The sequence below is a fragment of the Buteo buteo genome, chromosome 2, assembly GCF_964188355.1.
Source record: "Buteo buteo chromosome 2, bButBut1.hap1.1, whole genome shotgun sequence".
Taxonomy (NCBI): domain Eukaryota; kingdom Metazoa; phylum Chordata; class Aves; order Accipitriformes; family Accipitridae; genus Buteo; species Buteo buteo.
In genome coordinates this window covers 46,046,275-46,072,167 of record NC_134172.1, presented here as the reverse complement: position 1 = coordinate 46,072,167, position 25,893 = coordinate 46,046,275, and the positions used below count along the sequence as shown (strand labels likewise).

Genomic DNA, 25,893 nt, shown 5'->3' with positions numbered 1-25,893 from the left:
GCTGTCTTCTGGCTCACTTTAATACCTGCACCAAAATGACTGAGGTTTAACTAAAGCCTTATCTTAGAATCACAGAATCATTTAGGTTGGAAAAGACCTTTAAGATCATTGGGTCCAGCCATTAACATAACACCGCCAAGTCCACTACTTAACCATGTCCCTAAGTGCCACATCTACACTGAAAACTGTGTCACCTAAAAGTATGAGAGCTTCAGCTGTGAACCCTCTTCTCCCTTCCCTCCCCTGAGATGAGAGAAGGTTTCACACTGCAGGGGCTAATGGCCCAGCAAGTTTGGGTATCTGCTAGTGCTGTTCTGCTGAAGGGCAGGATGGAGGCTGGGGAAGGAGTCATTAGCAAAGCAGGACACATGCAAAGGCCATTGGCCACACCGAGCATGACATTCAGGCCTCCAGTGGGAAGGAATGGGCCCGAGTCATTTTAAGATAGGGTTCACTTGAGGAAGAGCCCTCTCCTTATTCTGGATGCTCCAGACATGAAAGACAAACTTGAATGGGTGTTATTTTATTTGCTCCAATAAACATTTGTTTTATACAAAACAAACCAAAAAAACCCAAAACTGTTTACAAAGCAAGTTAAGTGCTTGAAACTTTTGATATACAAGAGTATATATTGTTCACATTCCTATTTCATACATGATGTACAGGTGAAATATTCCTTAGAAGAATAAAAATTTTCCTTTACATGTAGTAGTAAAAAAAAAAAACCACACAACAACCCCCCCCAACCATAAAAATGTCAGTATTGTCAGGAACTACCGGATGCCATTCCTTATCCTTCAGCTCCTGCTCCCCCCGCTCCTGCTCCTGCTCCCGCCACTCCCACTCCCACCACCCGCAGCTCCTCAGCTCCCACTCCCACTGCCCACTTTCCTTTTTTTTTACAGAAAACAAATCCCCCCCCTGTAAAATTTGGCATAGTAGCCTCTGAATTCCACTATAGTTGTTGAGATTTTGCCCCGCTCTGTTTAAATATTTCTGAGCAGTTTGGTTAAAATGAAAAAAAAAAACCAAAAACATAAAAGCAGATAGAAAACCATTTCAAATAAAATATTTGTCATCATAAATCTTAACTCCTATTTGAATAAGCATGACTCCTATTGACGCACATGGCAACGCCTTCTAGAGAAATATCAATGTTTATCTGTCAAAGGTGTTTAATAAATTGCACCAGATACATCTGTACAGGACTGGTTTATGCTTGCTGAATTTCTAATTTCCAAGGCCCGCTCCTGTGCCGTGGGGAAGAAAAAATAATGGAAAAATTCACTGCAAAACTCCTGAAGACAAAATTGTTAGCACTTGTTAAACACACTGCTGTCATTTATATAGGCCGAATGTGATGTCAACTGTCTTAAACATTTTGGAGAACTGAAAACATGTCTGAGGGATCCTTTTGGCATAAATCATCTTTCTTGGTTTTGGGTTTTTTTTTGGTTAATAATTGCTGACTTGCTGAGGGCAGCCCTATATGCAAGCAGTGATGAGGGCAGGATATGCCATTAACCTAATGCTACGGAGCTTTCCCTCACCTCCAAGGTCCTTTTGCAAAAGTAAAGGCACCAGCTGTTGTTTCTTACTTTTCTCTAGAAAGTGTGGAACAGAGTCAAACTGTGGTGTGTCAAGCAATTAGACATGCTATACAGGGAAAAAAATGTTTGTTACAGTAACACAATCAAGGTAAAAGGAAGACAGAAAAATAGTACTGCCTGCACCCAGAATGCAGAGCAAATATAAAACATCTGCTTGGACTACTGGTGGCCCTGTCTTATTTTGTATGGTTTGGGGGTGGGGATGGGAGGAGGGGAAAACTCATCCTGCTGATACTTCACAACCTGCTTGCAAGCAGCATGAATTCAAAGCAATAAACATATAACATTAATGACCTCTGTATTGAAACACACGTGTGGTAGGGACCAAATCTCCTCGCACTCCTGTTCTGGGGCACTGTGAGGATGTTGAGGTTAAAGATGAGAGGGCAAAGGCATCCCTGAACCTTCCAAAATGTGCTGCAGACAAGACCGCATAGGTACAACTGCAAAGCCGAATTGGCCTGTCTGCTGTGAGACTGCTCCTGCAACTGTGAACTGCCAAGCCACAGCTGGGTGGTTACAGCACATGCTTTGAAAGCCATCTTCTTATTGCATATTATTCCTATCTTTTTGGCAGAGTGCTTAGTGCACAATTGCTGGTGTCGTGCTATGCCAGTCTCCCCAGGCTCCTTCCCTAAAGGGGAGGGATCTCTCATGCACTGGTAATTTTCTGGAAGCATTTTTTTTTTTTTAAACTCTTTTTCAGAGCATGGCTGTTTATAGATACATAGATAGATACATATACACATACACACACATTATATATATATATATATGCATATATATATATATAAAAATAGCAATTTCATAGTCATATACAGGCATTAATAAAGTGCATAATGTTATTGGCTATTTTCAAATCTCATTTCCTGAGGAAGTGCTAACATACATAGCTCCTCCTATGACATGATGCTGGCAGCCAATGCTAGGGTATGACACCTACTCCCTGGCTTTTAATTCCCATGAATACATCTCCCTGTCCAGAGCCAGAGCCTAAAGGGAGTAGTGACAGCCTCAGTCCTCCAGGAAGCAAGTCAAGGCACTGATCGAGACTTCTTCCCTTGCCAAAGTGAATGCGTCTACGAGAGACTTTCCTCCATTTCGGAGCTCTTGGGTGCACGCTACTTGGCGGTGGTCACGGAGCCGTCTTCGGGGATCTTCTCCTCCGAACAGCTTCTTCCCGAGAGCTTGTCGTGGTGCTTGAGCTCGCTAAAACGCTCCGCAACGCACTGTGCCGTGAGCCGGGCCTCGGGGTCGTGGTCCCAGCACTCAATAAGGGTTTCGCACACCATCTGGATGCCCTGTGGAGAGCACAGAGAGAGCAGCCGTGATGGGGCCAGTCACCGCCAAAGCCCATGTGTCAGAGCTGCTTTAGTGCCCTCTGAAGTTCAGGGGGTTATTCACGTGTGTCCTGGAGGTGCTTCATGGGCTCTGCTGCTACTGTCGGGGGGCATGCTTTTCTTGTCTTTTTGTTTTTTAAAAGAAACCCTACTACAATATTTTCAGCACTCTAATTGGTACTGTCATTTCTGAGCATGTGTTCTGATACCTTATAACAAGAAAAATGATGCTTTGGACTATAGAATCAAGTAGGGTTTTTTTTTAAGAAATATGATTGGAATTCCTGGATAACATGGCTTCCTGCTCAACCCATGCCTTTGCATGCCTGAATTCTGTTTGGGTTTTTTCGAACAAAACTCTGATTGCCAGCAATATCAGGCCCTACATCAGCCCTTTATGGATTCCTTGCAGACTAACCAAACCTATGTGCAAATATCGGCCACAGACCCACAAACACTTAAACACATGTCACTCACAGATGTAACTAGTTAATCTTCATTTCAATGCTGATGCACATGTTTACAGGACAAAAAACCAGTTGCATCTCTGTAATGCATTTTATAAACATGAGGTATTTGCCAGGAAATTGTGTGCTTTGCTTTATGACACTAAATGCCCATTAAGTAGGATTTATCTTAAACTTCTTATTTAAAAAAATAACATTTCACAACACTGCATTAATTGCATAATTTACCTAATTGGTGATGTTGACTGATGTCAATGTTAATAGCAGAATCTCATTGTCTGTGTACAAATAACACTACTTTTCTGCTGGCATTGAAATTACAAGCAGTAAATTAAATTAAATATTAAACATTAACTTAAAATCAATAGTGCAACAAATCTCATTGGGGGGGGGGGAATTGTAATATGTAAATCCATTCCAGAATTTTATCACGATGAATAATGAGTTCATTACAAAAACACAACTGCAGAGGAAGGAAATGAATATGGAAGAGCCGTTACAGTAAGAGCAACTACTATGGAGTTCAAAGCAGATCCTCAGCTGCTGCAAACTGTCACAGCCCCATGGAAGCTGATGCATCACTGCATTTTAGATAGCAGAATGTGAAATGCTGAAGGGATTCAGATGAGGGGAATTAAATCCACCTTCATTAAATGTCCTGTGAGTGTGTCATCAGGCATCCATTTCCTGCCTTAGACTCTTAGCAGAACCCTGCTGGAGCCAGCTGTGCCCGTCCAGGTGACACGCGAGCGCAGATGCATGGTCCTCCCAGTCGGTGGGGTGACCCGTACTGGGGGCAGACTGAGGTCTGGGTTTTACATAGGGAATAAAACTGAAGTCAAATGCAGGACACCTAGGTCCAAATCTGCAATCATTCTACCTGCGACGTAAACCCAGGTGACAAAATTCAGTGTATCTTACAGCCCTACGCCAGTACCTCGAGCTGCAGCCCTCCACACACTCAGGCTTGCTGCCATGAGAGCAGCTATGGGCCTGCCCCATGCCTGAGCACCGCGGGGATCCTGAGCCCGGTGCTTCCTCGCCCAGGCACCCCGGGCATGCTGGCACACCTACGCTTGCCGCTATGCCTGGCTGTGCATGAAACAAGCTCCTGGACACCTCTCTCCAAGGCATAACCGGCGGTACTGCCCATTTCTACTGCCACGTAGTGCAGTGTTTTGCTGCAGTGCCTGCAGGACTAACCCTGTTCTGAAGGCAGACAAGTCTCAGGGCCACCTAACACTGCCCCAGGCCTGCTTTAAGTGCCAGTGACTCTTGCTTTATAGGAGCTTTCATCACCTTCTATTACATGTACATCATCTGACTCTTCCCAAATGCAGAACAGAAATATTTGCTGACCATGTCTGCTTTTGCATTAGCATAAGCAGTATCTTTCTTTCATAATGAGCAACAGATTGGTACTAAGTTAGATTTCCTTTTGCTCTTGAGAAAACTGTGATTATCCTCAAGCTTGCTGACCACAGATCTTCCTGTTGTTCTGTTTCCTTAATCAGTTCTCTACCCTTCTTTACTTTCATTTTTTTCACACATGAGATCATGTCTTTTGAATATCCCAAGAAATGTTCTCACACTGTTCCTAATTTTAAGCATTTTCTACTCTTTAATTTTTACCTCCCAAATGATCTGGCTCAGGATTCTTTTCTACATTGTTAATTGGGCTCTTCTAAAGTACCACATATGTGTTACCAGTTTAGGCTTCATTTTGGCTTCATGGAAAACAAACAACTGCAGTCAACTCATGATTCCTTTTCCCAGGTCATCCACAATTTTTATAAAATTTCTGCAACCAGTTCTTTTCTAGAAAGATGAGCATTAGTATAATCCCTCCATCCCAGCTCAACTTGTCATTTAGAAGATGATTGTGCCTATGGCTCCTAGAAATGTCAAGGGCTTTTTAGTACTCGTTACATCAGCTATCTAGGCGTCCCTCAAAATACAGCTTGCCTCCCAAGTTAAAGCACCCCTCTTCAATAACCCTACTCATCACAGATGACTACATAAGGAGCAAGTCCCTGTGGTCCAGGAAGGTGCTACACTCTGCCATAGTCATCAGGCAGCAGATGCGTTGCTCTTGGTTGGAAAGATGATTGATTTTCGCCACTCACTTGGCCTTTCCTAAGTAGATGTTGGACTGTGATTTTAACATCTCTACTGAAATGAAAAAGGGAGTGTTACATTGCTCCTGATGGAAACACTAGCTGATCTTGGTTGCCTGGGCTTTTATAAATGTTTACGATGCTTTCCTTTTGTCTGTAAAGACCACTCAACATATTTCATTGACAAGTGGAATGACCAAGCCTCACTTCGTCTCTGATACGATTCTCATTTTATCTCTACTGATAAAACTACTCAGAACAAAGGTGAAGAAATGCATGCCTTTGGCTTGTTTCCATTCAGTTTCATCTACTGAGAAATCTACTATCGCCTAGGAAGGGCAACCATGGTGTCTGTGAATGGGGAAAGCTGACAGAGTGCTTCACGACATGCAAGGGAAACTGACTGCTAATGCGCAACCTGAATAAAACCAGACTGGCTTGCTGAAGACTCATTTCCTATTTTCTTAAACCTGTCAACAGCTGGGATACAACTATGACTGGTCTCCATGATAAAGTACTGAGATTTGTTTTCTCTGCTGAAGGGGCCCATGTGCGAAGTTGTTCTCTTTGACCTTTCGGAGCCTGCACTCAGTGCGCTTTAAGGCCCTTATTATTCTGTGGCTGTCTGAATGATTGTCGGATCTCAGGTTTCCAATATTTTTGTTTTGATGACTTCTAGATTATACTCGTAGGCAGCAGAAATCCCAGGGCTTTGGGGTAGGCATGGTACAGAGCACTGTGGTGTCTGAACCACGGCAGCACCGGTGTCACCATGTGACAGAGCTCTAATCCGTGCAAAAGAGAGGTCCAGCCTGTTGGACAGGACACTGCATTAAGGCTCAGGCTCCAGGCAGCAGCTAAATGTATGGTGCAGCTGCCTGCTGCTCACATGTGGTGCTCTTACCTGATGGTTAAGCCAGGAGCTGGGGATCTCGGGTCTCCCTCTGTCTCTTAGGACATTGTCCTTCATGCTTTCCACGCAGGGGTGTTCTCGCACTTTAGAGCCGAATGGGGGCTCGTACTCTTTCACTTCTGCCAAGAGAATAAGCAAACACAAGGGTATTCAGCTGGGCTGCGCTGGTGCCAAGTGTGAAGGGAGCTTACTGTTCTCTGGAGGAGTAGGAGCCACTGATTAGCTGCTCAGTGCCACTCTTCTGCTTGACCAGTTCCAAACAAAGCAAAGCCAGTTGGCATTTTCAAAAATGTTTCAAATGTGTTTCTCCCACACGCCCCCTCCGTCCCCTTCTCTTTCCTAGCCAAACAAACAATTCTCATTTAAACCCTTTAGTACATAATCATATTAGCAACAGTCAGAGCAGCAGAGTAACCTATTATGGTTTGTAAGCCTTTCAATCTGTGCTGAGGCAAAACACAGAGGAGATTCAACGTGAGTTTTGCTTGAGCCAGGCTTGCAAGAACTGGTCACCTTTAAGTCCCCTCGAGTCCTCACACACTTACCAGGTGAAATATAACCCGAAATCTATCATCTAGGTCACAACAGATGTTAATATGCCAGATTGCTAGGAGGAAACAGTTGCTTGAAAAGGACAAAGATACAGTAAGGAGCAGTGCTGGAAGCTGCCATGCTGTCCTTATTTATTACTGAGCCACATTCCTTTGAGGAAAGTAGTAGTCTGCTCTTATTTTAGGCCTCTTTCCCACAATGGGTCAGTTTTGGCCCATGATGCACGGAGCACAGCTTCCTGAAGGGGCTGCTGCCATTCCAGTTTTTGTTTGCATGTTGCATATTTTTCTTTGCTTTTCTTTGGAGCGAGAAATGAAGAGGCAGACATATGGAACCTTTGGAGAAAACTCAAGAAATCTCTGAGAGCGGAAATATTATAGTAGATGCTGACACAGTGTAGAAAATGCTGTGGTTTCTTTGGGAACAGATGGAGACTTTACTCACAGGCCTAATGACTTGCTAGTATTAGATAAAGATTTATGAAGTTGGCCTGTTCTGCTGCCTCTTATTTCTTTCTAGGAATTAATTGAGGGCAAGAAAAACTGAAGTGTAATCCACAAGGCAGTCTGAAGAATGCATGTGAGTGCCCAGAAGATGTGTGAAGAGAGATGAACGAGACAGGAGACACAGTACTATAGTGTAATATTACAACCTAAGTTCAAACGCAGTGTCCAGTGCTACTCCTCTCAAGGGGTAAAAAGAAGCTCCAAGAAGGGTGATAACAACAATTAAAGGCCCAGAAAAAATGGGAAGAACCTCTAAAGCTTGGCTTTGTTTCCTTTGGAGAGAAAGGTAAGAGTTCATATGGTAAAATACCAAAAATAACTAATGATCAAGATAACAGGTCAGATCCTTGTGATTGTCATATCTCATGATAAAAACAAGGTAGTATTGAACATAACTAAAAGGTGGACTTTTATCCAAAACCTTAAATCAGGCCGTAGATCTCATTTCTATGTGATGGCCAGCAGATGAAGACTATAGGCTACAGAAAAAGAGAGGGAATTTCTAATGGTTAAAAAGAATAGCCAAGATAGATACAATAACAAACATTTTGGAAGGGATGTTAAACCTTGTGCTTCAAAGTTCAGCATTTAGAGATCCAGCTGCAAACAACTGTGTGTGCAATGCAGCACATCACCTTACAGATGCCTCCTGCAGAGCTCACTCTCCTTCTCCTGAACCAGCTGGTGCTGGCCGCTGGCCACTGTCCACACAATGCTCTGGAGAGTGGCTATAGTCTCAAAACACAACTCCTATCTTCTCATACATAAATAACTTTCTTTAAGACTCAAGGGCCAAAGCCTGCTTTGCTTTCTTTCCTCTACAAGAAGTCATACCAGTTTCACCTGCATTAATCTGAGTTAGAGATTACTCAGCCAAAGTAAATTTACAAGACTTCAGTCCTAGGAGTTAGTTGGGAAGTTGCCATCTTGCTGGTCAGACCTGGATTCCTGTGCAGCGGATGCACAATGATTACAAAGCAGATACCTCTACTTCCAAAGCAAACCAAAATATTGAAGTTTGCCGGGAAAATTTCAATAGCATGACCTAGACGGCCATTTCCTACACCATCTCCATCAGTCATGGTTTGATTATGGTAGTGGTCATGGACACCAACCAAGGCTCTGAGACCTTCTTGCAGTATGAGGAGTCAGCGGAGCCTGAATGTCCAACAGAGGGAAGCTGGTGCTGTGGCACTGACCTGTTGTCTCTCACTGAGCCATTCTGAAGGCCATTCAGGTTCATGAGATGGTCCGAGTCGGGGAAGGGAAAGCCTTCCTGGGGAATTGATAGGTCTTTCTATGCTATGAGCACTCTTCCAAATATAAAGACTGAATAGGTTTTTCAGGTTTGCGGTTTTGGTGGGGGTGAGGGGTTAATTTTTATTTTTTTTTTAATGGGAAAGAAAAAGAAATTGAAGTCAGATGCCAATTCGCTGTACTAACTTCATAGTATACAGTAGTGCCTTCCCTCAGTTTGAAAAGCATGCAACATCTTGTTATTTATTATCTTGCTTCTCTTTCCCTTAGAAAGAAAAGCCCACCGAATCCTCTTGCAGTAAATCATCCTTATACTGTGGAATCTCAGGTGTCAGGCACATTTTGCAGTGAGGTTATTCATGGATCATGTTGACGTGCTACAGGAGATGTAACAGATGTCAATTTGAGGCAGGTTAAGATGTTTGTGCCTGGCTGCTTGTGCATGGCTGTATACAGATGCTGAATCTTTTTCATGCCTTATATGTTTTTTTTGGTTGTTTTTAGACCAGTCAGGCACTAAAAATGACAACTGACTGAAGTACCATAAATACCTAAGGTACCATGAACTACAGCACCTTTAGCGTTCAGTAATGGCAGGGTTCCTTCAACTTTAACCTCCAGCATTTAATCTTCATGGTTGTGAGCTACCTTGCACTAATAATTGCTGTACCTCTGGTTTCCTTTGACACTGGCCTCACCAGAATTCTCAGAAAGGCTGGGACTAGAGTTTTAGCCCCAGAGACATTACTGAAAATCTATTTGTTGTTCCTAATGAATGATTTGGAAAATTTGGCCGTGGGTTCCTCAAGAAAAATATGCCTTGCTCATGTGATCTTTTTCTACTCTAAGCTCTTTGCAGTGAGATTCTCTTCCTTTGGGTCAGAAAAGCATACGCACAAACCCTGTCGACCCTCTCTCGTGATCTTGAGGTGGGAAAATAGAGGAACACAGAGCACATGAGTACATCAGCACCCAGCATGGAGTGTAGTGCAGCGATCTTATCTACTGCTACCTGGGCTTGTTGAAGGAAAGCACTTGCTACCTTACATGTAGTAATGTGGTGACGCATAGAGAATTTCTAGACATGAGTTACTGTCACAGGGTGACGCTGCACCATGTGGATGTACCAGCTCAGCGTTATATGCCACCACAAGCCAGTGCAGTGCAGATGTGTCCTAACTGGGCTCTGCTCCACAGAGGGATAAGCTTAAATCAGGCCCCAGCTGCAGCCACCTCAGGGCCCAATGCACAGGCACAACCCCACCATACAGGCTATCAAAATGCTCCCTGCCGCCAGAAACTGTCACCTCTCCATGACAGTATGGTGAAAGCTGAGCATTTCACAAGGGAGGTACAAGATGCACAAATGTTTAGTTACCAAACTGTGGCTCTTGGCTGACTCTTTCCAAGTAAGCATAAGATTAATTAGTGATTTTATTCACATTAAACACAGCTCTGGTAAAGCAAGGCTGCCATTTCAAACAAAGCTCTGCTGCTATACCGAAGCCAGCCACCACGCCAGGCAGTACAATACTGCACAAGCAACGTCGCCATTTTCTAAGGGGTTTCTCTTCTCCCTCTTCACCAGCCCCATGTATCCAGAAGCTCCCTTTCCTCTCCTTCTCCCCTGCTCCCCCCAACAGTCCCCCACCCGTAGCAGCCCTGATACAAGACAGATGGTTTTCTTTTCTTTCTAGGAGGCTGTCAGAGATATTACACTTGCTTCAGTCGACAAAGCTGTGTCACTCTGAAAGCAAGTGGTTGAGATGAAAATTATATTTCTTGCAACGTGCAGCATCTGGTGCACAGCTGTTGCACTGAATGAAATACCAAGTTAACGGCAGCGTGGAGCAGTTGAAGTTCTCCCCAAAGTAATATTGCTGAGTTTCTAAATATGCCTCTTAAATTATACTCCGGTGAAAAATCAGTCAAACTCGATCTCTGCCTCTGTCTCCCTTTCCCTCGTGCCCCATTTCTGCTTCTCCATATTTAGCACAACAAAGTAAGAATGAACAGCATGGCCTTTCTCGAAAGCAGATCCCCACCTGCTTATTTACTATGGCAGCTTCACAGTATGGATTATGCTGCTGGGTATTTTTGTTTAAATGTCTGCTGACTGAAAAGGCCTGGCATAGCATGGAGACTGTGTTTGACAAAGCTGCTGTAGTGAAAGGACCTGCCTCCATCGCCTCCCACGCTCACTGAACACCTGCACGCTCACAAATGAATCCTGAGAGCTCCCTTTGTAAAAGAAATAAGTCACTGTACCTTTACACAGCTGAATGGCAATTAGCCCCCCCCCATGCTTCCCTCCCTAATTAAAGTTGCTAATGTGATGCCTCAGCTTAGACTACCACTCCTGCCCTCTAAACTGGCACAGGTTTCTCTAGCGACAGGGAGCTGACACCACAGTCAAGCCTGACCTGCAAAGACATTGCCTACGTCTTTTAGGCTCCTTTGGAAAGGCTGGCTGCAATCAGGTCAGCCTACTCCAGCTTATGCAGGAGGTCATTTCTCTTGGTGCCTAACAGTTTACGAAGAAAAGAGGGATTTGCGTGAGTGGAGGCAGCTCCTCGGGAAGGCTGCAAGGAGAGGAGGGAGTCTCACGAGTGACAGATGGAAAGAGAAAGCAGAGGGGGAGCTGTAGTCGTGAATTACTGTAAGGGTATTTCACCAGCTGGTTGCAAAGATAGCCAGACTGCACAAACCAGGGGAACATCTAAGAAGGAAATGAGAGCAACCGTGCAATGCTGCTGCAGCTCAGTACCAGTAACAAGTTAAGGGAGCTACATCCTGGAAGTTTTATTTAACTGCTCTGGGTGAAGACACTAAGCCCAAGCTCCAACCCCCACAAATCTGCCCAAGTACTCCTGTGATTTTGCTGGGGATTTCAGGCCCTGGAAAGATGACTGAAATAGGGAGACAAAATTCAAGGAAAGAGTTTCTGGAGATGAGGATGTCTGAGGGATGAAATTAATAGGGAAAATTAGGGTGTGGGTGGGATTAAGCTCCACCTTGAAGGCAAAGGTGATGCTGGGCCAGAGAAATCTTTCCTTTTCCTAAAATGACTTCAGCTCTTCTTCTCAAGGTTATAATGGGTCAGTCTCTTCTAGTTAAACATGCTGGTGATTTTCCTTCCTTATGAAACTCTTTATATCCTCTTTTAGGGAGTTGCCTTCTGAGAACAGCAGCAATAAGGTTTGCTCTTGCCACAATCTCCATTTCACTGTACTCAGCAAATATGAACAGGAAGGGACTCAGGCATCAGCAAAGATGAAAGACTCCACAGTGAACAGCTCATATTTATATTAATAAGGTGAGTTCCTAAATGCAAGAAACAGAGAGAGCTCAAGAGACGGGGCAAAGATCCTTTTTCTTGGGTTTTAAATCTCCTCAGCCACATTTACAAAGTGCTAATGAAAGGCTGAGGTTGTGCCAATGCATTTAGAAACAAACATGACCACGACAGTTAAATGTGGATAGGTTTGCCTTGGAATATGCCAGACTGAGGTTTAGTTCCTGAAGCACCAAATGTTTTTTCCCTGAAATGCTTGACTAGAAAAGAATTTTTTTTCATGATTTTATGCTAGCACTAGCTGTTTGCACACATACTTGCTTTGTAGCTTTCCTGGCAGGGTGCAAACAGGGGCAAATCTGTTGCCCACAGTCCAGCCCACCCAGCCAGACTAAATGCTGGTCAGACATAGGATGAGACTGAGGTGGAGGCATTCCTCCTGCCTGCACATGGACACCGTGATGCGGCCATACAGCCACTGTGTAGGGCGGCTTCAAAGGCCTCCATGGACACCCTTGTGGTATCCCACTGATGTTAGTAGAGAAACAAGGAGCAGCTATGCACATCTTCCCATGGGACATTGGTTTCCCTCCTGGACACTATGTTCCCCATACTGTAGTGCTCTAGCCTGCAAGATTGTCCTGTCTCTGTGGCAGCCCTTTGAGATGGAACCATGCAAAGTCTGATGAAAAGGAAGCCTCTTGGTTTTGGAAGAAGGGTAACAGATCAAATCATATTCGCATATCTACTATAATATCCACATTAGTGATATCTTTTACAGCCCCACTCCTTAGACTGCCTGTGAGAGCCCTGGATTCTGCAGCAGTTTTTATTAGAATGAATGTTAGACAATACCAGCAGACTGAAGAATTTTATACATAACTTAGTCTCATTTTAGTCCCTGAAGTAAGGTGAGAATCTTCAAACATGGCAATATGTAATGGAGATATCTCAGCAGCAACTTTTCTGATTTTTAGCATATACCAGTGCTGCACACTGGGAATTCTGGGGCAGCTTTAGGCAAAGCAGAAATGGAGATTTTGTTTCAGTGAACAAACTCTGAATATGAACAAGCATAGCAGCTCTTCCTGGAGCTGTTCTGACAGTCAGTTCCAATCATTTTTTTTTTGTTACTGCACTTCATACAACAAACACCCCTTGATTTCGCATATGGATGATCTCTTGCAACATCACAAAAAATGATGAGCCACAGCTGGGGATTTTGGGAAAGCAGGAAGGTTTCTGTATCACTATGATGGCTCTTACTGAAATGATCAATTAGTAATTGTGACACTTAACTAGCCCTCATTAGGTTTCAGAATTAACATTCCATGAAAGTAAATGGGAGGCAGTTATCACTTCTTGGTCTTAATATTTCAAATTGTCTTATGTTTCCAATCATTTTTGGGTGAGGTCAACCAGACTGAGTCAATCCATGGCTGCTCAAGATGTTACAGGAAAAAAAAGACATTAATTATCTTTAAAAGTGGTCTACCTAACAGCAGATTTATCCTTATACCAATCGAGAACCAATTTTCTTGTGCTCTCAGGTGCTTGCCCTTGAAGCCTGCTCATGCACATGTGCATCTCATACTACTGAAGGCCGGTTAATTTACAGCATCCAGGTACACTAGAACAATTGGTGAAAGTTAAAAAGAATCATCCCCTCCCCAGACAACCACAAGAGCATAGAGAGAAGAAAACTGACGGCACCTACCTCCAACACCATTACAGCGAGATGTCATTTCCCAGAGGACCAAAGCCATGGAGTACACATCTGTTTGTTTGAAGGACTCCACATTCTCCAGGTTCATCCTGGACTCCAGAACCTCAGGGGCCATGTACCTTGCTGTGCCAACCTACAGGAGAGAAGATCGGGGAGACCTCAGGAGCTGCAGTTGTAATTCATGTTTTGGATTCTGCTGTGATTTAACTTCAGCTGTCACAGAAATGGTGCCATTTGACATGCATCCAAAAATTCAGGCCATACTTGGCACTGGTTGTATTTTCTGCCGCCAGGGGAATCTGGCACTGTCCTGACTACCAACTTACTTGCACCTCCCTTGGTAAAGAAAAAAAAAGAAACCCTTTTTTGTTCCTTAAGCAAATAATTTTGACACTAACAAGCTTTCTCACTCTTTGGCTGTTCACAGATAAACTCTGCCCTTTGGGCCTGAAGCAATTGCCACTAGCAAGAAACACATTGTATTCTTTTGCTCTGCATATTACAGTGTTAGCTGTTTCTTTTCATGGTAGGCTTAAAAGGAAAGTGGTAAATGCAGACCTGGCAGAAGAAAGCAAATACACAAATACTGAATGCAGAAGCACACATTTGAATTGAAACCAAAAATTGGCCCCTTTGTTTGAAAAGCCGTTCTCATAAACTTTATTCATGCTGAGCAATTTTCAGCAATGATTTTAGCAGTTTTGCTGAGATCTAGATTATGACCTTGCATTACAGAAGGCAAAGTTTAAACGTCTGTTTTTATCACAAGAAAGGATTTAAGGAAGAATTTTTGGATCACTCAACAGTTGCTTTCAAATGACAAACTCTTCACAGGGTAGGTATAAAAAAATTATCCCCCTTGAAAAGCTGCAAACATAATAAGTCTTTGATCAGACAAAGACAGTTTCAAATTGGAGACTGGTTAATCACAGAGTGAATGAGCACAAGTGGGTGATGCAGTAGGATCTGTGATTCAAATGAGCGATTTGTAGACTCCACTACAGCAATCACTCGAGAGCCCAGCGGCAAGCAGGACTGCAAAAGATCATTTCAGTTACTGGGTCTGCAACTGCAGGCAGCCACATAGTAAATGTACAGTCCCTGAGAGAGCCCTATGACATTCCTTTTACAAGCTTCTGTAAACATGTCTTATCACCCTGGGCTCAGGGCAAATGGGAAGAAGTTCCACAAAAAGTGTAATGCACTGTAAGAAGACAGCAGGAAAGATCAAGGACATAGCTTTGTCATAGGACCCTGTAACAGCAGAGGATTTCTGTGTCAAAAATATCCAAATGGTTGTAGGATCAAAGCCTTTATAAATAGAGGACAGAAAAAACCCTGTGCTATCAGTCCCAAAGTTAAACTCCCTATTACGTGGACTGTATGATGAATTTAAGGCCAAGCATGACAGCCATATACTGAACAGGTATGTGGGGTAATCATGTCTCAGCACCACTGAGTTGACCAGCATCTCCCTCCCCTACAGAACATGAACGTATGGTAACTCCGCAGCAGAGGCTGTTCCTACCTCCCATCCCTTCCCCTACACACAACTTCTTCCCCAAGCAGATCCCATCCAAAGCTTAAGAAGGGTTACCTGAAAACTATGGCCCACAGGCCCACACTCCCAAATCCTGCTGATTTTAACAAGGCACAGTGGTGCCTAAATACAGATTCTTAACATTGTCACAAAGTGCTGTTCTGGTCTGGCATTTCATACCCTCTTTGCAGCGGTGAAAATTATGCTGCAGCTTTGCTCAAGAATGGAGGATCAAACCCTATAACTAAAAAGTACAGTGGGAAATGCAGAGAAAATTCAAGATAATTTGAAGAATAGTATCAAATCAATCCCATTTCCATCCTGCTTAGGATTTATCATGTGTTCCACACTGCTTGTGTCCTTTTATCTGCATTTAGATTATTAGGTCTTTGGGTCAAAGATACTTTTCCTGTATCTCACAGAAACCTGCATCCTGAGTCTCAAAGGTGGTTTAGGTATCTAAACTCCAGCATTTCAGAGTTGGCTGTCCCTCTGGAGTCTGGACATGCTTTCTCTTTGCCAAAACCAGTCGCTTTCAGTTCTTGCTTCTCCAAAGCTTCTAGTGAGGGACCATCTCTCTTTCTGTGGTACATTATAATTTTTGTGACTTTTGGATTTTTTTTTTACTGGAGACCTTACATTTCTTTCAAGCTCTTGGGGGATGTTTTGTGCCCTGAGGTGTGTCATTCAGAGGGGCAGTAGCTATCCCTCTTTATCTGATTAGCGAGACCATCTATTACAAGGTTGCTGATGCTGCTGAGGTGAGGAACTGCTGGCCTTGCTGGCACCTACTACTCCTTTGAACACAATGGGACAAAGGTCCAGATTTATGTACTCACATTAAGTAATGTCTGCAAATATCAACCACTGTGGGTGGCCAAACTGAAAAGACTGCAAAGATTCTAATGGGGAAAAAGATGGTTTCCAGCCAGTCACTAAGGGCACTGGTACTTTATGATCAAAAATGGCTACATTTGCATATGGAAGATAGTTGGGTAGATGGGAAAGAAGATGGCTTTGTAACCCCAACAACTTGCTTGAATATTACTGTCTAAGGCTGACCAGAAAAAATCGTGAAATACTTAACACTCTTTTATTTATTTCACAGGAAGCTAGAGCTTTTCTTGAATTAAAATTTGGGTCAGCTCCATCATATACTTTAAAAAATTGGATCTCCTGGTTAGAAGGTTTTGAGCCAAAGGGTAAATCTTAGAATTATGCATAAGGCAAATCCTGGTGCAAGACCCTTTTAGCAAAAGCTACAGCACTAAAGTTGGCATGTTGGGGAATTTAAGTGGGTGGTGCTTGTGTCTCTAGAAGAATCAAGGTGGAGGCTGAAGTGCAGTCACTTCACACCATCATACTCCTTGTCACAGAGAAGAATGACACTAGCTGGGTCACCCTCAAACAGATTCACTGGAGCTAAACAAAATAAAACAGTGGGTTTCAACACCAGTGCCCAAGGACACTGACTCCAAAGCAGTAACCTGCTCTGGGTAGCACTGTACTTTGTCATCAGTGTCGGTGAGGACTGTGGAAGTGGCAGTATAAACGCTATCCTTCTACTTCCAAGTGTCTGTGAGCAATGCCAGAGAAATCAGCTTGAAATAAGGGTCGGCTGTAAGCAATCAAAGTGTCTGTGGGGTTCAGTTTCAGAACCCCTGCCTTACACTGCCAAATACTCTGTTTTGACTGTATTCCAAATGGGACCAGTCTTATGACTTGACAATATGGTACGATTTCACCAAAGTCCAAAAAGGTCTGGCATGCTGGAGAGAAATGATATGTAACTGTGAGTGGTGTTTGTATTATTTTAAATATGGCTCCACTGGTTATCATTCACTCCCAGCTCTGGTTAATAAACCCTCTCAAAATGAGATCAGGACAGTTGCCTCTCACAGATCTTCATTAGATAAACAACAGAAAATCTCCCGTGAACTCAACATAATACTACTGACTGAAGAGCTGTCCCTGAAAACGTTCTAAACCAAAAGATTAGTTCCATGTGAAGTAAAGGTCAGTGTAAATGGACAGGCTTTGATGGGACCTATGTATAAAAATGTAAATTTAAAAATATACATGTAAATATATGTATAACTAAGTAATTAGGAATTAATTAACTTAACAAATGGTCTGAATTTATACTAACGGAGTTTTAATTAGAAGAGCCAATATTTAGAAATGTACTTGAAAAATTTCATCTTCAAAGCATTCAGAAACATCCTCCTGGCACCCCTGTGAAGTAGATGAGTATTATCCATGCTACTTAGTTGAAAAAGCACAACAGGGCAATTATTTTTATTTGACATTCTTTTATTTGCTTGCATGTGCAGAATGTACCATAATCTTAAACAAGTTTATTTTTGGCCTTTTAAAGTTATTATTATCTATCACTCTAGTTATTTGCTTACACCTCTTGAGGACAGAAGATGGACTTCACATATGCTTGGGTACACCAGGAGTGGGTCTACTCACACAAAACTGTAATGCCATCAGGCATGAAAACTGTGGCACAACCTCACAATGTGAAGCATCTCCTTATCATATGTGTGTGTCTGCATTGCAGCAGCACCACAAAAGGTTGCTAACAACCTGGTACATGCTTAGTATAAGTGTATAGAGAGGATAGTTGCATCATATAGATATGCAGCTCTCCAATCATAACAAAACTTACATTGCACTTCTCTCACTGTTGCTTTAACATGAAGTTTAGAGCCTCTTTGTTTATTAACACTTTCATATTAACTTTTAATGATTTTAAGTAAATAGCAGCATAAGGTTTTTTTTCCTCTTTCCACCCCTGGAACTGACACACCAACTAGTACAATACCACCCCCCCTTTCAAACTTTTCACTTACCTGCCCACTGTTAGCCAAGTCATCCACAGACAGAGAAGGGTCCAGCCTCAGGGATAGCCCAAAGTCACAGAGACAGCAGGTTAAATCATTTTTCACCAGGATGTTGGAACTCTTTAGGTCTCTGTGCACGATAGGTGTTTTGGGGCGACCACAGGGTGTGTGATCACTGTGCAGATGGGCAATCCCTCGGGCCAAGGACCCACCCAGTTTCCAGAGGTCCTCCCAGCTGATAATGTGCCGTGTGAGATATTCCTGCAAGTTTCCTCTAGCGTGGAAGGCAGTAATCAACCAATACTGTTTACCAAGATCTGTCTTACGCTCCTCTGCTGTCAAGAATTGGAGGATGTTCTCATGCTTGAGGTTTACATCTGAAAAAATGTCTTTCTCTGTTTTCCAGGATGCATATTCTTCATAGGGGAAAATCTTGACTGCCACAGTTTCATACTGCTCTGATGTGTTTTGCTTCAATTTGGCTTTATACACTTCAGCAAACCTTCCTTTGCCAACAACAATGTCCAACTCAATGGGCAGCAATTCTGTGTTGTGGTTGATATTGTTGGCACAGGTAGAGCTGATGTCTGAGCGGTCATCATCTAACATAATGGCACAAACATCACTGCAGTCTTTATGTTTCCTGGGCTTAACATTCTTCTCCCATGCCTTGTTGAGCTTCCTCTTCTTATGAGTACGGTAGGCATAAAAGATAACAATCACAGCAACAGAAATCACCAGTAATGGGACAAGACTTATGATTGTGACTTTGTAAATTTCATCTTTCTCCTCTGGCTTATGAGGGTCATCTGTAGAGAAGAACAGAAGGAAGGCATACATTAAATGATATCATAGCTTTATGTATACAGGAGGCTGTCAATAATTATAATTTTTATCCAGACTGCAATACATGATCTCTTCCACTAACAGTAAATAACAAAAATTGCCACTGCTTTCTTACTTCAAGATGTTGTTTGGCATATAGGCCTCCACTTACCAGGACTTCCCTGGCTGCTTATTTTATAAAAAGCCAGAACTGAATAATCAAGAACCTAATGTAATTTAATAGCTTTGTTCTTCTCTCAGGCTCTTAATACATTATGGATGAAAGCTTCATTTTCCTGAATACAATAGCCAAAGTCTCCTGCACTTACTTTGTCGATGTATTCTTGACAGATCTGCCCCTTTAACCAGAAATTACTAGAACACATTAATTTTTCTAAAATAAATAAATAGACAATGCAGCATGTGAACTCCCACTTGCCCAGTTATCACTCCAGATCCAGTATATTTCAGTGGGATCCATGTAAAGACATCTTCAGGAAGTCTGTCCACACACAACTACTGCATGTTAATATTCACGCAGAATATGTATGCCTGCATACACATCTGAAAAACAAAGCTCGCTCTCATACTTTGATGTATGTGAAAGTGTTGCTAGAACAAATTCAAACACCTGCACGTACACAGGTGTTTGAATCCTGCAGGCACAATCAGGCATGTATGACACATCAGAATTGTCCCCCCCACCCCCATGTACTTTTTGCATGCATTTATGTATCTGAAAACTTCCTCTATTTGTCACATACTGGCTGTACACTGGCTGTCCTGTTGTAATGCAGTGGATGGTTCACTCCAAACTCCGTAGCTGGTGCAGTCCACACACTAAGACATTCTTAGGTGGAATGTATAGGGAACAGAAGAACAACAGGGACATACTCTAGAATAGATGTTCTGGGAAGGATACAGATCATTATTCTAGAGGCGAGAGTTGCCCTGTCACCTCTAGAAGTGGCCTTCTAGTTCAGTATTTCTTAGGGAAGATAAACAGTTTAAAAGGGAACAGTTTTATTCTGAAAATAGATTAATGAAGGAGGGTCAGAGTTTATCTGAACCTGATTTGATCAGACACATGGAAAGATATTATCTTTCCATGAGGGAAGGGATTGGTTGGAAGACGCCCTGGGAGTCTAACCTGAATGGACTAAAACAACTGAAGCTGCAACCACAGTTAAGCAAGTGGCTTGCGTTGGCAGCACAATGCTCTGGTGGATGGTTACAAAAATGTCACTGACTCAGGTTCTGTGTATCAGGCCAAATAAGTCAATATGGAAAGTTTAATAAGCTCTGAAGGGAAGTTGCCACTAACTACATGAGACACAAGCCTCTGTTTCCCCTACTCTGTGCCTCTCAAGATGAAGGGGAGCAATGCTGAAAGGGGTGGCGGAAAATAGTTTACAGTTAGAACAAGTGGTATCTCTGACCCCCCAATTTCACTTGTAGTCACTTTTTGTTGGAAACACAGTTAGCTGGCAAGCAGAAGGAGCCATCAGCTATTCAAAGGCAGGTGACAGGACATCTGAAGAGTATATTTTTCTTTATTTGGAAGAAGGCCTGAATCCTGAACCAGGATGTGCTTCCTCTGTTTGAAAGGTTCACCAACCAGATGTAGAGCAAGTAATTCAATCCTAGCCTCTCTCATAGAGTTTCAAGGAAGAGGAAGTACCTTTCCAGCACTGACACTCCCGGCTAGCACACAGTCAGTGGCATTCACTAGCAGCACCTACAAAGAACGTAATTCCTTCATTTATGCAAGAGAACGTTTTAAGCCAATCCCTTCTTCCACACCTATGCAAACCACAAATCCTTATTCTCAAGTGATTTCCCTTGGTGACAAAATGTTAGTAAAAGTTAACCTTTCTAAATTTTAAATAAAAAACATACTTAAAAGTTTATCACAGATTACAGGTACCCCTTCTGCTTCTTAAGATGTTGAAGAGGGGAAAAAACTTCCGTTTTTTAAATGACCCTTACTGGAGGAATATATTTAGAAAGTCCAATGTTACTGTCAGTAAATAGAAGATTTGCATTGCTTATGCTCATGTGCATTCTTCGATCTCAGAAAATCTGCTTTATAAAGAAACTTGGGAAACACGCTGGTGGAGGAGAACTGACTACATTGTGGGATGGCTGTTTCGGAGTTTTGGCTGCGAGCAGGCCACAACTGCATGAATGCAACTATGATCTGTAACAATCAGATAAAATAGTTTTGATGAATGTTTGGGCTTCTGTTTTGTTTTGTGTTTGTTGTTTTTTTTCTTGACCACAGAAAAGCATGCTTGAAGTTTGGACTCCGCTCTTGGAACTGAGTAGTATGTCATCTATATCATATGGTATACTTTTTAACAAAGATGAATGTGCCTCTTTAGAGCCCTTTTTCTTTACCACGGGGTTTTAATATGTAGCCCAGATATTTGAAATACAAATGTCTTTCTAAATGAGGAACAAAAATCCCAAGATGTATTAGTTCTCTGTGAAATTTCTCCCCATCAGTCCAAGCACTTGGAGGTAGCTGGGTGCATGTTCAGCTCTGAGAAAAATCTCACGCAAAGCCGCCACTCCTTGACTGTTATGGCTACCTGTGTGAGGGTCTCTGATCATTCCTATAGTGCCCTAGAGCAGGCTGTATTATTTTGGGCTACTGCCTCCAGCAGACTTCACAGCCCCTTTGGCTCTTCCTCTTTTTGCACAAGAGAAAGCTCTGCTTGTGGTGCAGGGGGATTTCTGGGTGGAAGGGAGAAGCTGTTGATGCTCCAAATGTCACTTGAAAAAGAATGAAAAAAATTTTAATCAAAGCAGAAGCTGAGCAATTTGGCCACTTCCCCTGAGGGCTGTATAGTCCTGCCTCCCTGCTGCAAAGTGACACATCCGCTTTGGCACAGTCCCTTGGAGGAAGTAGAGAGGCAAGGGGTGAACAATATACAGCTGCACAGCCCCCCCCCTAAAGCAGCACGGATGAAGGCTATGCTCATTTTCAGTTTTTAAGACACTAGACAAGTCCCACTCAACGCTTGTGAAGTGCAAGAATCAGCGCCCAACAGGGAGAACTGAGTGTCAGGACTAACAAGGCTGAACCCTGAGCTTAGGAGGGCACTGAGCTGCCTGCCAGCAGAATTAAAGGGGACAGCAGCAGCAAAGAGCTGGTGGCCCTGAGGGCTGGTCCAAGCAAGGCAATTCTGGAACTGCCTTTGATTTTGACTGCTGATATGAGCAGAACAAAATCAGCCCTTCCAGCACAAGCTGAGGTTGGGGTAACTCTCTGTTGATTTTGTGTACAAAGTCAGGGCAGGATCAAAATTCAGAGCATATCTGTATGTTTGCATAGTGGCTAGCCAACATCTTCTGGCTTGACTACAGGAATCTAAGAATAAATATGTTCATTTGCTTATAAATAAATAACTGTGACTCAAACCCCACAATTGCAAAAATGGGAGTGCTGCTTCCTCTTTCTGAGCACTGCAATGAGCAAAACCCGGCAGCACAGGCAGGCAAGGAAATGGTTAAATGAAACAGCCTTTCAGGTTTTGCAAACGTGCTTCTAAATAACTTTCCCCACCCAGAACTATTATTTAGGCAGATTAGTCCTTTCTTAAGCTTCAAAAGAGCCTATTAATATAGCATAACAATAGAGAAGTTGAGCTAAAAGAAACCTTCCTGTATGTGGTTTGAACTAAGCACAAGCCATCTGCACAACCCTTAACACTACCTAAGCCCTTAGGGAATAGGGCTCAGGTGCCAAGGAAAATGGAAACGCTGTACAGCCTCTGTTCAGTCAGGAAGCTTCAAAGCACAACATTGCTTTGCGTGCAAATCCTGTAGGTTGGATCGGGTGCCTTTGATTGAACTTCAGTGCTGAACTTTGGAAACAAGAAATAAAACAATGGCAATAAAATTAGGACCTGCACTTTAATGCCCAGGGTAGCAGAAATGCCCAGCCAGTACCAGCAGAACTTCTTTGGTGCTGTTTGCTGCTTGTGCAAGTTCCAAAGTTACTGCCTATTCAACCGCTAATCAAAGCCACACAGCAGGGCAAGAATATATTCGATATTGGCAGAACTCAGGTTAAACATATTGACGCAGATGTACTGCAAGCTTGTCTAGTGTCTTAAAAACTCCCAGAAACACACAGTGACTAAATATGGGCCCAGACCTGGGACAGTGATCCAGTTATTTTGCAAGCTCTTGAGATACAAAGCAGCCCTTTGAGCTGACTGGAGGACAACTCCATTTTGCAGCAGTTCTGAGGTTTCAAAGTTTGGTTTTAATTCCACACTGGAATGAAAACTAACACTTTTTGAATGTTTTTGCATAAACAGAATTCTGTTCAAATGTTTCAATTTGCCAAGACATGTGAGTGCTGAATCCCGACCAGTGAGGGGACTAGTCTGGGTTATGGGAGCTCCAAGTTCAAGTTCTGCTCTGATTCAGGGAAGAGCTTTTCATCTCCGATTATTCTGAATCAAGCAAAATGTGAGTTTGAGCCTTACATTTGTACCGATTTCTGGGCAAGACACTAGGCAATAAAATAAAGTCTGCTCATCTCTTTAGCGCTACTTTCTGGATGAAAACTAATTCCATAAAATGCTTCATTTTCAGTGGAATGAAATTTCACTCTGAGCAGCTGTTTGGGGTAATTTAGTTTATCTCTGTTGAAGAATCTTCAAGTGACAATGAAATTCGGTAGATCAGTGTCTCATGTACCTTCCTGATTTTGGTCTTTTTAGAATTAAAATGGCTTGGAAATCTTCAGCAGAACATTTTTAGATGGGAAATGCTTATTTTCAAAACAGAAACTCTGCTTCTGACATTCCTGTACTTCTCCCTAAAACCCCTATCTTTAGGACAAAAGTGGTCTGAAAGTTGGTCCAACTTTTGTGTTTAAAAACTTTTGTTAATTTTACAGGCATTGTTTTTTGTTTTTATTGGGCTTTGTGGATGGGGGTGGGGGGATTTTTTTTATTGGGGGGAGGGGGCTTTTTCCTTATGACAATGGTTGATCCTGGCACAAAATACTTGGAAATAATGAAACTCAAATGCTGCACCTCAAACTAACCTTCATTTTTTTATCTTGACAATTTCTTGGAAACATTTTAATTTTCCATCCTTGCTGGAGATGAAGAATTTTTTTTCACCTTAATAGTTTTGTGGGGCAGGAAATCAGTTCCACCCCTCCCTCAGCTCTGTGCTGAACCATCTGATGGCAGAAGACAGAGATTACTAGATTTTAAAACCAGAGTGGACTCTATCTTGCTATCCAGTGGAAAATGAACCCTGACATTTCTTGTAGACTTTCCTGAAAGTTAAATTCCTGCAGCCAGTTCCTGAATTTGACAAGAGTTTTTTTGGACTAGGTAGACTGAGTCTGTCAAGGCCAGTAACTTGTGTTTGAGTTGTATGTCTTCATCTTTCAGTCTAAAGAGGATATTGCCAGGGTATCCAATACATCGTATGTGCTGAAGCAGCCTCCTGAAGAGGCACTAGCTCTGGTAGTTGGCAGGTCTGCCTGGCCTGCTACAGGGGCTCAAATAGTAGAAGTAACAAGGTAAAGCCATCTCTAGACCCTGTTTCTAAAGCTGTCTTTCTAAAGCACTGCCATCCACATGGCTCAGAATTTGGACCCTAAGGATGTTTGCTCAAAGGTGTGGGAACTCAGCCACTTGACCTTTTGGTTATTTGCCAGCCTGAATGTTGCTCTGCAGTCAACATACGGCTGGCAAACCAGACCCAGCCCTCAGAGCACTTAATGCAGACCATTGCCCAGTGCCACCACTTACCGCTTCTCCTGACAGGTAGTAAAGGCAAAAATATGAGCAGGTTTGGAGACCTGTGGCATACTCACTGCTGCTCTCCCCTGGGGGCCAGCAGTTTTGCTCTTGGCACATGACAACCCACAGTCTAGTGATCAGGACTCAAGACATCTCTGTTATGCCCGGGGGAAATCCCCAGTTACATGACTCAGTTATATGTGTTACATGTTGGAAGAGTCATGCATATGCATCCATGACCCAATGGGAATGGCTGCCTCTTAGTCACGGGAGCAAGAAGCAGGCAATTTGATAGCCTCTGGGTGGCTTACTTCAGTGAAAAGGCTGGGCAGCAATGATGTAATGGATATTTTACCTATTGTAAGCAGAATTTCATTTTTCAACTGATTGCCAAGTATGCTATTCGGCACCCAGGAGGTTTAAGAAACTCTTAAGCTCAAAGACAGAACAAATAGTTTGTTGCTGTTTTATTCCCTCACTGCTGGCTAGAAAGTGTAATTCCTTGGTTTGCTGGCACAGCACCCATTTGTTTAAAATCTCCCACCCCTGAATGCATTCCCTTCTTATCTCTCCCATTCTAACAGGTCACTTCACTGTGCGTACATGGCATATTTCACACATTTTTTACTTTTATAGCTGAACTTTCCTACTCAGCGATATGAAAGCCAACATATTCTAACTTTACATGATGTGGCTGTGTTTCTGTGATACATGCCTCAGTTATACAACTCAGCGTCTGCTGCTGTTTGCTGGTGGTTTTCTGGAACAAATCAATCTCTCCAGTTTCAGTATGTTCCAACAGATGCCACACATTAACCACTATTTTTATTCTCAGCCTGAGTTTCACCCCTCCAACCTTTCCCAAAATATTATGTTGCCAGTGTTAGTTACAGTTTGTTTCTGTCTGTAATTATTAAAGTCTCTTCCATGACAACCTGATAAAAGGTTGGCCACGTTCCCACACTTATTAAGCTCTCAAGTGATGCAAATTGTAACAAATATGCCAACCAGACTGGAAGAGCTCTGCCTAGTTTGTTTTTACACAAATCTGTAACTGAGCTCTGCACGGTTATTTTCCTAGGAAGCAAACAATATAAATAATACAGAGCAAAACAA

General features: G+C 42.7%; 1 protein-coding gene across 2 annotated transcripts in view; it reads right to left on the bottom strand.

Annotated features, from left to right (window-relative positions):
- Window positions 1–507: 507 nt before the first annotated feature.
- The window catches only part of TGFBR2 (transforming growth factor beta receptor 2), a 66,539-nt gene continuing 41,153 nt past the window's right edge, over window positions 508–25,893 (bottom strand). For both annotated transcript variants that reach the window (XM_075053000.1, XM_075053010.1), the window contains exons 4-7: window positions 18,182–18,981; window positions 13,775–13,916; window positions 6,439–6,566; window positions 508–2,911 (exon numbers count right to left, since the gene is read on the bottom strand). In XM_075053000.1, the coding sequence (XP_074909101.1) occupies window positions 2,732–2,911; window positions 6,439–6,566; window positions 13,775–13,916; window positions 18,182–18,981 (1,250 nt within the window). In that variant the 3' untranslated portion in view covers window positions 508–2,731. The remainder of the gene's footprint in view (window positions 2,912–6,438; window positions 6,567–13,774; window positions 13,917–18,181; window positions 18,982–25,893) is intronic.